We start from the raw sequence: 15,761 nt of genomic DNA on the forward strand, positions 1-15,761 counted from the left end.
ACAGAATTAACTGTATTAAATGTTGCTGGTGTTCACATTCTGCATTATGGAAACTGAGTCTCTACCCACAAGAAATGCATCTCTCAGTGGACTTGCTACCTTAGAGCAATTTGTATCTTGTATCCTTGCACTCTATGGCAAGTACTCAATTTGCCTCCTTTATATATTACTAAGTATTGTTATAAGCTACTGCAGCTGCATAAAGTGCAAAAATCCTAACAGTGCAACACTCTAGGGTCAGTTCCACTGAAAAGAGTTGCCTCCTGTTACAGAGATCTAAGCTGTTAATATTCCTGTTATTTCAATTGGACTTTAGATAGTGAACCTATATCCTTTGTTAAGGGCATTTTCTGCTTTGGAGATCTAACAGCTGGAAGTATCTCCTTTAGGTGTGTGAGTAAGGGTTTCTGGCATCTTACAAAACCAAGGCTGGTAAATGATGTCTATTGAAATAAGTGTTTATGAAACATCCTGTTCTTGTAGAGCTGCTGGTTTGTGCCATGAAACTAATTACTTTTTCCTCTACATAGCAGCACTCATTGGTGAGTGAATTCAGTGGCAGATGTCAGGATGCTGGGAGCAGGACCTTGTTGGTGGTTGTGGTCTCTCCTTCAGCAGAAACTGTAATTCATAAGAGCCATGAGAAAGTTTAAGGAAGAATTCTGATAGCTCTGTTCTTCAGCTGTTGGAGTAGATGTTGATGGTTTGTACTAATAAACATCATATTAAAGAGGAATATTATACTGTTTGAGGTCAGATGTCTACCTCAAAGAACCCTGAATACCAGCTGCCCAATTCTTTATGCTGACAAGTAATCTGTGTGCTCTCCTGAGGTAGATATTAGTTCTATAACACAGATAATATTTAAAATTAAACCCTCTATCATCTCATATTAAATAATCTAATTTATAGCTATGCCCTACATAACCATCAGTGATAGGTTACAGAATACAAGATACAGAACTTAAAAGCAGAATCAGAGTTCCATACTAAATGGTACATTTACTGATAGGTTCTTTAATATACCAAAGCAGTTATAAATTAAAATAACTCCATTAGAATCTCGGCTAGAAAGTTCAAGCAGACTTGATTCTCTTTGTTGAGATGAAATAAATCCTTTTTTCTTCCCTGAAGAAGAGAAAGTAGGATGGCATGTTTTTGTTGAAACATATTTTTAAAACTCCAGAATCATGATAATTGCTTATTTGGTTGGACTCTGGCAGATTCTAGGTGTGATTAGAATCTGTACATGTTGTGGCCTTGACTGCTTACAGAATACAAATGGAACTGCAATGTGTTTTTAATGATGCAACTTTAAAAATATAGAGAAGCTTGTAGAAACCTGAAAAGAATATTAACATAACTAAGGACTTAAGGTGGCAGAAACAAGAACAAAAATTTCATCCGTGCCTATTTTAAAAGGTTAAAAAATGGTCTCCATATCATTCAATTCAGTCATTACCCTTATAGCCTGTCATATATGACTTTATTTCATATATCAGTTTTGCCAGTTTGGGATTGTTTCTAGAGAACCTGGAAGCCATAGAATCTTACAAACTCTTCTACTTTCCAAAGGGAGCCTTAAGATTTCTTAGAGAAAAGGTCTCCAGACCTTTCTGAACACTGTAGACACACCACAAATGTGATTTAGTATGAGTGATAATCTTAGAAACTATATGCTACGTGTGGGCTTCATAGAACATGAATAACAGCTAAATAATATTACTTGCAGCAGATCCATATTTTCACTAGAAATTCTTTTGCTTCTGATGTATCTATAGAAGTTATTTTCATTGCCTTTCATGTCTCTTATTGAATTCAGCTCCAGATAAGCTTTTGCTCTCCTAACCCTGTCAATGCAAATTGAGACAATCAATGTCTCTGTGTTCCTCCCAGGTCACCTGTCCCTTCCTCTCCCTCTTTTATACTTCTTTTGTAATTTTTGAGTTGTGCTAGGAGCAATGTGCTTATAACTGCAGGCCTCCTGTCTCCAGTGCTTGGTTTTGTACACAGCACGATGGACCTTTTGTAAAGTCCACCTTGGAGGAAGTGATGCTTGAAAATCCAGCAACTTTCCTAGACCTCTTTTCTCTCCAGAAAGCATCTCCCTTTGTCAGCTCCTTGGTCACCTGTGTTAAGGAAGTTGTCATCAGTGCTCTCTACAGACCTTTTGTGCTTATGCAGAGGTTGCTGTGCTCCCAGCAGGTAGAGGAAGGACAACATGACAACACCTTAATCTGAGCTTTCTTCCTGTCAAATGAAGAATGCCTTATCTACTTCTTCCTGACCAGTAAGTCAGTAGCAGATGTCCACTACACCACCATTAACACTGGTTTGCCTGCTAATCCTGACCTATAAGCTTCATGCACCATCACGCAGAGCTTTGGGCATCTCTGCTGCTCTCTCATGTAGAGAAACTTTCCCTGTGCAGCATCCCAGCTCATCCTTCCTAAAGAGCCTGTGTCCATCCCTCACAGCACTACAGTCCTAAGAGCTGTCCCACAACATCTCCATGATCCTATTGCAATCATAACTCTACAACTTCACACAAACCTTAATTCCTCCTGTTTATTCTCCATGCTGTGTACCTTAGTATACAGGCACAGAGAGGCACCCAGCTGTGATGGTGTTCCAGGAAAAGCATGGAAGAGGTTGTGTGCTCAGCTTCTCCTTGCTTTTGAACATTGCCTGAGCTGGGCCATCTTTAGCCCTGTTTTCCAGAGTCTCTCTTCTCCACATCTTGCTCTTCTTGCCAGCATGGGCTACAGCTTCCTTGCCTGAGTGTTGGCCATCATCTCTCTCACCTGTTGCTCTGATTCTGCCTGCCTCTCCTTTTGTGCATAGGCTCAGAGGAGATACTCCAACATGCTTTTAGACACCTCTGATGTTGCAGAGTCTTCTGATGCTCTGCTTCTTTACCAGCTCCAGCCATGCCCACCTTCTGCAGGCAAGCTGAGCATCTCCCCATCTTCAGAGGGAAGTCACCCCCAGATCTGGAGAGCTCAATCCTCTCTCAGGAGCTCTTAAATGGAACCCAGATACAGTTAATAGAAAAAGAAAATAGGTGTTTATTAAAGAGACAATGGAATGCTTTTCCAGTCTCTCTGACTTCTTAGCCTCTTTCTTGATCATATGCAATGAAAGCAAAATTAAGTTCTTAATGCTTGTTTTACAAGGGATATTAGCAATTTCCCAGATTCCCAACTACAATGATTTACAGATTACAAGTGGTGACTCTTCTGCTCTTCCTTCCCTAGGTCTGTAATCAAAGCCACTGAAGGCAGCAGATTTTTTATATGTCTTTTACAGTAACTCTAATGCTTTTCCTTTGCTGAATCAAATATATTCCTTTCCTTTATATCAATTGTATTTCTTTCTTTGCATCCATTTCCATGCAGTTAACCTCTAATGGCAGAGTAACCTCTATCAGATGTGTACAAGCCTTCAGCCTCTAATGAGAAGTCTTGAACACTGGTTTTGATGAGTTTATGGATCAGCACAGTTCTTACATGCATCAATCTGTACTATCTGTACCAATTCTCTGGTTTTAGTGGTCCCCTGGGGTAGTCCCAGCTTCTCTGTCCTGAAAGCCTTCCTACAGAATCATTTGAAAACTGGTGTAACCCCCACTTTGGTCTAAATGCCACCTTTGCCCATCTTTGGCCAGGGAAAAGTTGAATTAAAATGAGCTTTATCTATTTGTTCTGTACCTTCAGTAACTGCTGTGTCTGCTAAATCCTTGTCTCAGGAAGGAGTTAGTTCTTACTTTGAATTAAAGCAGAGATAATCCCTGAGTGGAAAAACCGAAACTGTAGCCTCTTCTGTCAATAATTTATCAAGATGTAATTCTCTGCAATGTCTTGATCCTATGGAAGAGTTTCATTGCTTCGTTGCTGGTTTTTGTAATGAAATTTTGGTTTTGTAAAGAAAAAAAGTTGATTTAAAAAAATCTTTATCTCAGTCCTCCATCAAAATTGTCATCTGTCTGTTTCCCCAATTGCAGACATGAACCATTTGATGGAGAGAATGACAATATTTTGATAATGTTTTGTCTTATTTTTTTTCCCACCTGCTATCAAGCTAAATTCAAGTGTTAAGAAGAAAAAGCTAATTAAAATATTAGCTCATATTATGTAAGCTCACTGGTGAGGAGACATTTATTTTTTTACCTGTTTTTTTAGGAACTGATAGGAGTTGGCATAATCATGCATTAAGATCAACACTCATGACAGAGTGAACTAATGGAAGCTATTTGAAGATCAAAGTTTGTATTTTATGAATTTCAAAAGAAGAAATATTTGCTAAATAATGCATAATCAATCAGCAACAAGCTTTAGAACTGTTTTTTTTAATTAGTCATATATTTCTATGCTGCAGTTGATGTAAAAATTATAACTGCAAAATGCCACGACCTTTCCAATACGATGCACATCAGATTTCCTTGATATGCCAGTGTGAAAACCCAATTATAGCTCCTTCAAGATGCTGCATGGACAAGGACAGGCATGATAATTCTGCATAGTAAGGACAAGTTTCAACTTGGACAAACCAGCAGGGCATCTTTCTCTCTTAAAAGTTTTTACTTTTCATTGTCCTCATACTCCAGGTTTCAGGAAAAGGAAAGGAAAAAGGAAAAACCAAAGTGGCTTGACAAGGGCTCTCTCCAAAGCACTAGGGTGGCACTAGAAAAGGAGGGGAGAAAGGAGAGGTCTTTCTGTGTATGTGTTTCCAAGAAGAGCTTGATCAAGCTTAAAACTATTTGTGTTCATGAGCTGACATTTAAAAACCCTGTTTACATGCTGTGACTATTACAGACCTCAACTGGTCACTTAGTGCAGCAATGAAGAGGTTAATGCTTTCCTACTTCTTGGACATACTGGGAAGCTAAATGTTTGTATCTTCCTGAGGCTTTCAGACCAACATGCAGTGGCAATGTGCAATAGCAGCTGTACAGAGCAGGTTACACAGACAACAGCTATTTTTTCTTTTTTACTCATTAAAAGGGATTTTACAGTAGCCACGGGTCTGCTTTTGCAGAAGAAAGTGTGAATTTAAGTATCATGTTGAAGCTGACCTTAATTCTACCAATGAACACATCATCTAAACATGTGGTTCAGGGCAGGACCATGCACATTTTGGATCTCCTCTCTCCCAGTCTTCACAAGCTTATAATAGTCTACCTGATGTGAAATAATTACAGTAAGAGAGATTTTATGGTTCAAGCTGGAACAGAACTCAGGCTACCTAATCTCACTTATGGTCTTGCCGGTCTTCCTGTGGAATGTTTAAAAATAGGATTTTCTTCTTAAACCCAGGTTCCTAGAGCACCTTAGCTGACTACTGTTATACGTGTGTGATGCTACTCTGTTAAAGAGTAGATGTTTCCCTTATGCCCTGTATCTTACCTGCCACAGGTTTTAGACACATGAAGGGGCTAAAAATGGCTCTAGGTGTCCATGTCTAGGCAACTGAGTCTTGTCTTCAGTGTCCCTGTCTCTCCTTTTTTCAGATGTTTAATGAGGCCAATAGTATTTCTCTGTACATTAAAATGATATGGTCTTGGGGTAGGGACTGTCTATTCAGCATCTACAGCAGTGAAGTCCTTGGATAATTATGTTTATATAGATACTTCCAACTGATTCTGCAAAATACAGTAATATCTGAGAGATGCACTGAGTTATAAAATGAATCTGTTGGTTTATTTATTCTGTAGAATGTGACCTCAGGTAAACTGGATCGCCAGCAATAAAGATTTCTACAAGAGGAGAAAAAAATAGAATATGTTTTTTACATTAAAAACATTTTAAAATGCAGTACTTTTTGTGAGATGAGGAGCAATAACATGTTGATTTGCAGTTATATTTCCCCACTCACTGACTCCTCCATTTTGTGACTGGGTTTTTTCAGCCTCCAGGGAAATTTGGACTAATATAGAATTTAAAACAGCGTCCAGGCAAGACTTTGTGCCCATCTATACATAAAGGCCAGCTCTAGTTGATAGAATTCTGACAGTTAAATCCTGTGGGCTGGCTTTGCAGTATGGAAGGATGAATTCTAATGTGTAGGAAGCACTCACGATTCTACAATTTAAAGTAATAAGTATCTAGACATTAACTTCATTCTTGGAGGTGCTAAATTTGAGCAGTGTCACTCATTCAGTTGACAAGTTCTGCATGTTAGAAATGATGGGATAAAGAGATCATAAACTTGGAATGCCACCCTGCAGCTGAAAAATAATAGGAGCAGTAAAAATGCAGATTAATGTGTATGAATTTATTTTCTCTTTGTGAAGAAACAGAGACTTCACTCATCTCTTTGGCTAGAAGAAAGCTGGGTTAAACAGCCATAAAAGGAGGCATAGTGTTTTTCTGATCAAAGTATTTAGTAACTATGACTTGTAATGGTCTTAAAGAGGTTATTTTCATAAGATTCTTGAAAAGGTCCATAATTAATCCATGTAAAAGTCCCAATATTTTAATTACTGCAGCATAATTACTTAATACCACTCTGGGTCAGTTTGGTAAAGAACATAATTTCAGAAGCCCTTAAGCAGTTGTAAAAACATTTTAAATTAATCCTCCTTAAGTCAATCAGTGTTGTTAATGCTCTTGTATGTTTTAAGTGAATTAAGTTTCTTTTGTTGGTAGCTTAAACATTTACCTTACTATATAAATTTATTTTACCAGATAAGTACTTAATCTTTGACTCAAAGTTCACCTCCTGTCTCAGGCCTGTGTTCCAACAAGTCAAATATTTTTTGTCCAATATTAGTTTTGCCTCACAAGGATGTCAAATGGTTTTTCATGATTAATTCAAATACAAGTTGCACACAGGTAGAAATTTCTTCTCATCCCACTTGAGTTAGTGGTGTTGATACTTGAGGCTAAAGAGGTTTTACCTTATGTTGAAATTGTCAGGTGACATCCTGAGCCACATAAAGCCAACAGCAAAATCCCCATTGATTTTTATTACCTTGGGATTAAGTAGATGCACTGAAAATACAAAAACTTTTTCTTAGTTCTCCTGGCATTCCAATTATCTTTGCTATACATTTCATTTTTTGAGCATCTGTTATCACATCTCTCAGGAAGAGAATGATGTTCTGCTCCTCTGTTGTATCTGTAATTCTGATTTTTGTAGGAAAAATATTTTTATATACTTTTAAGCAGCTTTCTTATAGGTTTGATTGGTTTCCCTGTGGTTTTAGAGAAAAGAAATGGAGAAAACATCCTTTTCCTTTTCTTCTATTTCCTCCCCATTATCTTATAGAGGTTATGCTTTCCATTCTTATTCTATAGAATTAGCAATTTCAGTTTCTTCAATCTCTATATGCATGGTTCTAGTCTTCTTACTTCTTTCAGAATATCTTCTCTTTCCTCTGTGTTGAATGTGTCATGATGCAAATGGACAAGGTATTCCATGGGTCTATCTCCCTGACATAGCACAGCTTTGTTTTCCACATCATTAGTTGTGCTCAGTGTTGCCCTTTATGTGGTGTCCCTGATAACAGGCTTATAAATTACAAGAATGCTGGGGATAAAGTCTTGCTGAAATATGCACATCAAAAGTGAAAGCATCATAAATTTAGAGTCTGGTCTTGGTCTTCCATACAGAGATGCATAAAACTGTACTTGGCTCCTTCTGTTGTCATTTTGCATTCATCTAGAACTGCTATGTAAATCAAGCATAAAAAAAAATTGTGAGAGTGATTTTTCATTGTTTTTCTTTGCTGAAACTTCTTCTCTAATTAGCTGAAAGGATTGTGATCACTTGATAGAAAGCACTCTTTGATATCATAAAAAATGATACCATAAAAATATAGGCATATAGCTATTTCATAACATCATCTAATATCTTTCTAACCTAGAATGTGAAGTAATCCAAAGACATTTCTTTTTGATGAATAACAGAAGTTCAAAAGCTTTTTCTTAATTTATAAGATATATTACAAGAAGTCTTCCTTGTGCTGCTTCAGTTATCTTTTATCTTGATTATGGTTGACATTTTTAGGGTACAAGGCACTGCAGTTAGGAAGATAATTTTAAATTCTCTATGAGGTGCTGCAGTTTCACTCTGAATTATATGGGAGATAGCTTGAAATCAGAGCACTATATTATTTTTCCATTGCAGCTACTGGATAGTTCATGCAGCCTGATTAGTGTGACGAAGCTTTGAAAGACAAACAAGAGAAGACAGAAAACGTTGCAATGATTTGCAAAACAAAGGGCAGGAACAAGTTGTCAAGCCACCGTCTTTATTTTTTCCTGTAAATAATTCATTTGAATCTTAATTCAGTACAAAATATTTCAAAACCTTCATTTGCTGGAAGAATTTCAGCTAGGGAAAGGTTGCGTTTCTTGAAAAGGAGGCCGAGGGGAGGAAATGGTCTCAAAGTGCACCTGGGGAGGGCTTAGATTAGCTATTAGAAGAAACTTCTTCATTGAAAGGGTAATTAAACACTGGAATTGGCTGCTCAGGGAGGTGGTTGAATCACCATCCCTGGAGGTGTTAAAAAAACATAGAAATGTGGTGCCTAGGGACATGGTTTGAGCATTGGACTTGGTAGAGTTAGGTTAATAGTTGGCAGTTAGGTTATGCTTTAACTCAATGATATTAAAGGTCTTTTCAAAAAAAAAACCACCTCTGTGATTCTGTTTCACATTTGTCTCTTGGACACAGACATTTGGATTTGTTTGGACTCAGAGTATCTTATTCTGCTCAGTCTTCCTGATTTTTATTTACATTTAAGCTTCAACAACCCTCTCGTAAGCAGTCTAACCAACACATGAAAGCCTTGGCATCCCCCATCTGGTTCCTCTGCTTAGTAAAATTCAAGGCAGGAAAGAGAATGTAGTATCTTCTACAACATACTTTTTATTTAAAAAAAAATTAATTGGATTCAACTTTTCTTAGATTAAAAGGAATAAGAAGCTACAGTACCACTCATACTTTGTACCTTTAGGGGAACTTGCTGTAATTGGTGCCAGAATTAAATTAGGATCTATACTTTCTTCTGGAATCTTTCCATCTCATCTTTAGGTGAAGCATATACCATAATAAAGTTTAAAACAGAATCTGAAAGCAAATATTATTTCCAATTCTGTCTTTTTGTGAGTAACATGAAAAATTAAATTGTGGGAAAGATACCTAACATTTATTCCTATATCTTCAAGTGTACCAAAGCCCATCATATCTCCATGTGTCCACTAAATTATATTAACAGCTTGTCTTTCATTCTAAATGGCTTTCTGATACCATGGTCAGTAGGACTTTGCAGTCTGGATGGAGTTAAAAAATATCTTAAACACAAGAGCACGACTTTGAGCAGGATGCAGTTCAATTTGGGGTGAGAAGGGACAGGGTCTGTGTCATCAATGGCAGAAAAACACAGAAAAAAGCATTTAAGCATATGATACAGACTTATGCTATGCTACAATTTTTTTTTCAAGGCTCTTAAACATCTAAATAAATAACCTGATTCAAAAAAAAAAAAAACAAAAAACCCAAAACATTCTCATAGCAGTAGATCTAGCTACTTGCATGGAGTTAGCTTGAAATAAAAACAGGAGGCTTATTTGGGAGTCTTATGTCAGGCTCCTTTTCTGACAACCTTCAATTGAAATTTTTATGATTAAAAAGAATTTTATATTTATAAATTCTCCAAGAAAAGAACAGCTGGATGAGCAGGGATTTGTGGAGGCAGGCTTAGTTTCCTGATATCGATTCTTGGTGTGGGCCTTCCCTTGTCCTCCTGAGGAGCTGCAAGGTCCCATCACATTTTTAATTATGTAATAGTTTAGCAACTGGAATCCACTGGATTTTTCAAACAGGATGGGGGAGCAGTTTCCAAAGATGGCTGGAGGGTTACAGCAGCTGCATCCATGCTGGGAGGGACGTGAGAGCCCATGGGTGCCTTTGTCCCAGTCACCCTGGTTCCTGGAGGATGTCCTGGGGATGGGGCAGGCTGGGAGGTCCAGAACATTCCTTTAGGTCCTTGGAGCAGGTGCTCCCCAGCCAAAACACCAACTTCCTCCTGCTTTTTTGGCCAGCATGCTGCAGCCCACTGTTCAAGAGCAAATGTTGTCTTGTTGGGATCTGCATTAAAAACCCAGATTCAGATTGAGTTAATAGGCTGCCAGCTGTTGTTTGAGAAAGCAAGAGCAGATGGAAACAAGCAAGAAGCCATTTCCAGTAGCCTGCTCAGTCACCACTGGACATCAACATCAGCTCTGCAAACTGCCACTGGGTCCCAGCCCACATTTTTCAAGCCCCTGAGTGATGTTTTTCTTCATTTCATCCTTCTGACTGCACTGTTCAGTTACTGACATGGAGACAGGAGCAAGAAAAATAAAGCTTGTACCAGAGAACCAAGACTTCAGGTTGTGTTAAATTAGCATTTTTCTGTTAGTTGATGGCGTTGGAACCAGGCTGTGGAAATCCTTTTTTTGACAAGAGAGGCTATAAAAATGTGATGTGTGATTTTGTACTGCCAATTATTGTAAAAGCAAAATGCAACATTTTATACTGGGGCCGCTGCTTAATGCTGTTCTCTTTTTTCTTTTTTCCCTTCAAATCAGATATTTATCTTTGAGAATAACATCTATTACTGTGCCCATGTGGGGAAACAAGCCATCCGAGTGGTCTCCACAGGAAAGGAAGGTGTTATTTTCAATGGGCTCAGCGACTGGCTATACGAAGGTAGGACATGACATTTAGGGCAGCAGTTAGTTATGAGTTTAAGTTACACTCTAGATTTCCAGGACTGGATGGAATTAGATGTTCAGGATTGCCTTTCTCGGGGCTGGTGGACCACAAAGCTGAAAGTCTGCTATTCTAACAGTTGTCTGAAGTGTTGGGCTGAAAATAATGTGAAATGATGTAAGAATTCTGTTTCCAGGCTGGTTTGCTTTCCCTTAGTCCAAAGGTAATAAATCACCAAGCCTTACTGAACAGAACTGCTTCATTATTTAATGGCACCTGCAATCACTCATAGACGTGCCAGTTTTCAAATCACAGAAAAGGACAGACATGCATAGGGAAAGGGGTTTAATTACAAATGAAGCTTTTTTTACTTGATTGGTTGTTTCCCTCAGCACTAGGTAGGCCCTGAGAGCTGCCCAGATCTTGCTACCTAAATATTTTCTAAAAGCCGACAGGGCTTTGTCTGTAATTGGCTTCTTTCCCTTGAAAATGTGCCTGATGGGGTAGAGAGTAATCACTGGAGCACTGCTTCACTTTGGTCCTTTCAGCTGGCAAGTGGGGCCCTTTTGGGTGTCTGTGAGCATCTGCTTGCAAAATCATCTCACCTGCTCTCACTGCTTTAGGAAGTGATTGCAGCCATCCCCAATTCTTTTGGGGGAAGTTATAAGCACTTAAGCTAATATTTTATCAGGATTAAAATTAATATATACAGATAAAACATATATATATATATAGCATGCATTCAGCCTCAACATGCATCCCTCCCTCTGTTGCTGTCTGATGCAGTTTATTATCACCAGAATTCTAGTTTTGGGACCTGCCAGTGGTTTTTTCCTATGACACTTTCCCTTGGAAGTGACACTTCCTCCTGCAGGTCCCAGCACAGTCCCAGGCTGTTTTTTATCTCTACAGAAAGCGTCCAGATCCATGTTAGCTGTACCCTGCTGGCTGCTCCCAGTTTTCTTGAGACTTCATGGAACAAAATAGGATGCAAAATGCCCTTTGCCGTTAATTGGCATAAAAATATGAAGCACTCCTTAAATTGCTCTATATCACAGCTAAGCTGGGGGCTCTTGTACTCAGAAATGAGGGAATTAAAATATTGTTTGCCACTTTCAGAGAAGCTGGTCCCATCAATCTGTGTACAAACTCATAAAAACATCACTGGAAAAATCTGATAGCAGTTTAGTTTACTTTTGATATGGGTGCTTGCACTGTACCACAAATTATTTGCAAGTGAATGTCCTTCTTGTGAAGCATTTCATAACCAGAGGAGTAATTAAAAGGTTGCAAAATGCAATTTTCTTTACTTTTCTGTTATTTATTAATTTGTTGCTGAAGTAGAGGGCATGCCTGTCGACTCTGTAGGTGAAATGAGCATAACAATACCCATATTTTGCTGATAACTATCAGGTAGTACATAAGGTCTTCTTGTAGAGTCTTGCTTCAAGCCCCATGCTGGCAGGAGCTGATCAAGCCAGTGAACTCCAAGCACACCAGCAAGCCCATGATGACACTTGGGTTTTGCTGACACAGATTTTTATTCAATTATGGGACTGCTCAGGCAATTTCTTGGCTGACATTCACTTTCAGGTTTGTCCTTTATAATGAACTTTCTTGTGAACTTTATGTTAATGTACTGGGATAAGAAATGAAGCTATGATCAAATAAAGTCTGGATATACCAAGCCAGGTTCTGTATCCTCTCTGAGCAGCATATACAGAGCAGGACTGCTGAACCTGCTCTTCACAGAGAGTACATTTTGCAGAAATCTGGATATAGCATCCCTTTGGAAATGTCACTTTTTGTCCAAATACAGCCTGTATTGAAATAAAAACTTTGCTTACTTCACAAGCAAGGTGTGGAAAGACTCAAAGGAAAACCTGAGGTGTAAATGTTCCCAAGTGATGGGGTGCAGAATCCAAAATCCAGTCCAGAGCTGGACCCTGTAGGCTGGGTTTCCTCTCCTGCACTATTTGACTTGTACAGTCCTTGTGGAGGTGTACCTGGGATTGGAGTCAGGATTTAGGATTTGTGGAGGCAAATGCTTGAACAAGCTGTGGGGCCATGGGATGAGATGCATCTGCAGTGTTCAGACATCAGCTCCCTGAATGCATGGATGGGTGGAGGGGAATCCCAGGAGAAATGGAGTATTGCATGGTGGTAAATGGGTAAGGAAAACTGGGACATGGATGACACCCTGCCACCTAGAGGCATTCAGGCATCATTGTCAGTGAGGCTGAAGTTTTACCCTTGTAGCAGCTGGGATGCTCTGCCTGCACACTGTTACCAGTGCCTTTATTTTTACAAATTCTCTCCTCTTCTTGGGTACCTCGTCTTTAGCAGCATAAACTGAAACAAATTTTGAAATCCAAACTCACCTGATTGGAATTGCTTGATATCTCATCCAGGATGGAAATTTGCCATATCAGGGCTATTTTTCCTCCTCCCTTATTCCTGCTGCCATTTGCAGGTGTGTCTTCCCCACCTCCCTAACAGAGCTGGGCGGGATGCTCAGCCCCAGGTTTGTTTGCACTGCCACCCTCTCAACGAGCAACCAAGATGAAGACTGAGCATATGCCTAAATCTCATTCCATCTGTGCAGCCGTCACAAGCAGACAGTCTGCAAAGGAGCTGTGAGGAATGCTGAACCAGGATCACAGAGTTTGATGCTCTCCTCTTCCTTCATGTGTTCTTTTTGTTGCTGAAGTTCAGCAGCTCCAGCTGTGGCACCGAGCACCCCCGCAGAGCCCCCATGGCACTGGCACAGCTCACGAGCTGCTTCTCACTTTCCCTAAATGTAGCACATACACACACCCCCTCCCCACACACAGACTTGTGGTTTTCTGTTTGAGGAAGCCAATTTTTAAAGTAATTTCTTATAATCAGCACTAGCAGATCAGCAGATAGCTCCCCCCCCAAGCCTTTCCAAGAGGTGTTTGCACAGTGCCCTGTGCAGATGGCAGTCCCAGCAGTGTCACTGGTCAGGGCAACTCCTGACACTTGATATGAATGGCAGACCCAGAGGGAACACTTCTCTTCATAACATGATGGCTTTTGTCACAACAGAATAGATGCACTGTACTATTAATCAGAGATTTTTACTAAGTCCGGAAGCAGAGCAGATCTAGAGTAGATTTGACAGGCTTTTTGCCCTGGAAAAATGCAGAAGTTCATTTCAATTCAAGTTAAGCTCTGCTTTTGTAAATCTGCCAAAGGGGGAAAAATTTCTTCCAGGTATTTATGCTGATCTGTAGACTTTTGATAATATAGTGAAAAACATTTCAAATCAGTCAGAGTTTAATCTACTTAGTGCATTTAGCTGGAAGGTTATAGATTGATACATAGATTACTGTGATGTGAAAGCATAGATTAAACATAGCTTTTTTTACTAAAATAAGCAGTGACAATTTTTTCATAGTCTGACTTAACATTTTCAGAGCTATGCCTGATGGCTCCTTGTACTAAAGTGGAGTGATATCCTATAAAAGAAAGTTTAAAGTTCTGCAACTGCAACCAGCTAAGCATTTAAATGCATAGCACTGGGAAAGAGTGTTATATGGTTCAGGTTTCTGTATGATTCTTGTTGGCTTGAGAATATGTTTTAGCAGTAATAAGGCTTAAAGATAATTTTAAAACAAATGGGAGTATAGCATAAAGTACTTTCAAAGCGATAGGATAATCGTATTTATATGTTCTTTATATATATAATAATATAATAAAAGTAATATACATTTTAGCAAGTAGAGTATAGGTAAAATCCATTTCATTTAAGCCCTTCATTATGGCACTCTTCAAGAGGAGTGAATTCTGTCACAGTGAAATGGAAGTATTTTCATTTGCTATCAGGTCCCTGGTGAGACTGCTCAGATGTTATGAGACAGCCATGGGAGACTGGGAGAGATCTCTGTGATCCTGCTAAGTGACAAAGAGAATGTTATGGTGTTCCTGTGGTGCACTTTGGATGGTCATTGGGTCTGGGATTGATGGGGATGGGGCAGGAGGACCTCCCTGTGTGCTGCACACTGCTGCTGGATCAGGGACATCCCAGCAGTGGAACGCAGGGTCCCTTCATGTGGCTCCACTGAGCAGGACAGGGATGTGGAGCAAGTCTGTGTTCACAGATAGAGGTACTTGAGGTCTGAAGAGCTCCTTAGCTTCTTAGCATGCTGCTAAGCCTGTGCTTGGAGATCATAGGAGAGAAGGATGAGACACAAGGGGGTGTGCTCTTGTCACCTCTAGACGGGCCTGTCCCATCCACGGAGTGTGAGGCTGATGTGTCCTCAGATGTAAGAGTAGTCCATTAGAAGTTATTTACAACTTAGTCTGCAAGATGTATTTTTGGGTTCTAGAGACTTTCGTTGTGAAAGGAGAATTGCCCATAAGTTCCTCCCTCATTTGATGCCACTGTCACCATGATCAGACAGGTTTGTCCTGTGAGTCTAAAGATCACCTCAGAGTTTCCAGATTTAGTCTTGACACAGAGGCTGTGGCATCCCATCTGGACATCTCATCTTCATGTCATCCAAAACCACCTCTGGCACCAGCTCACAGGGCATGCATTTAAAAAGCAATATGAGATATACCTCTTTGTTATTTTAAATTAATACTCTCCTCTGTTGAGCTCAACACACAGCAGTGCTGCTATGCTTTATTTTTGGCTAGGAAGCAAGAGGAGGACTGCAAAGAGACTCTTTTTCAGCTGTGATTTTTTCCTTATTAATCTTCATTCTGCTTGCATTTACGTTATCACCAGCAGATCCTCTTCTGTGACTTCGCAGTGACACCTGGTGGGAGAGGCCAGGATGTCATCGTCATTAAGACTGAAACTGCAGAATATTTTTGCTGCAAGATCTAGTAAAAGCTCCCAATTTCCTCTCACGTCCACTTCCCTGAAACTGAGCTTATGGGAACTCCACATTCAAAGCTACCAGCTGATTCATGCTAATAGTGGTTCTGTTCCTCTTCTGGACTTTATAAAGAGAGGCAAGAGAACACAGTAATAAAGAAAAATCTTTTCCATAATTTAATCAGCATCTCACAAAAATCAGAGGGTATAT

At 39.4% G+C, this 15,761-nt stretch overlaps 1 protein-coding gene across 1 annotated transcript in view; it reads left to right on the plus strand.

The window, feature by feature from the left end:
- The window catches only part of DPP6 (dipeptidyl peptidase like 6), a 393,798-nt gene that overhangs the window by 302,040 nt on the left and 75,997 nt on the right, over positions 1–15,761 (plus strand). Inside the window, 1 exon segment of the mRNA XM_071734726.1 lies at positions 10,578–10,698. Within this exon segment, the coding sequence (XP_071590827.1) occupies positions 10,578–10,698 (121 nt within the window).

Source organism: Heliangelus exortis, chromosome 2 (assembly GCF_036169615.1).
Source record: "Heliangelus exortis chromosome 2, bHelExo1.hap1, whole genome shotgun sequence".
Classification (NCBI taxonomy): domain Eukaryota; kingdom Metazoa; phylum Chordata; class Aves; order Apodiformes; family Trochilidae; genus Heliangelus; species Heliangelus exortis.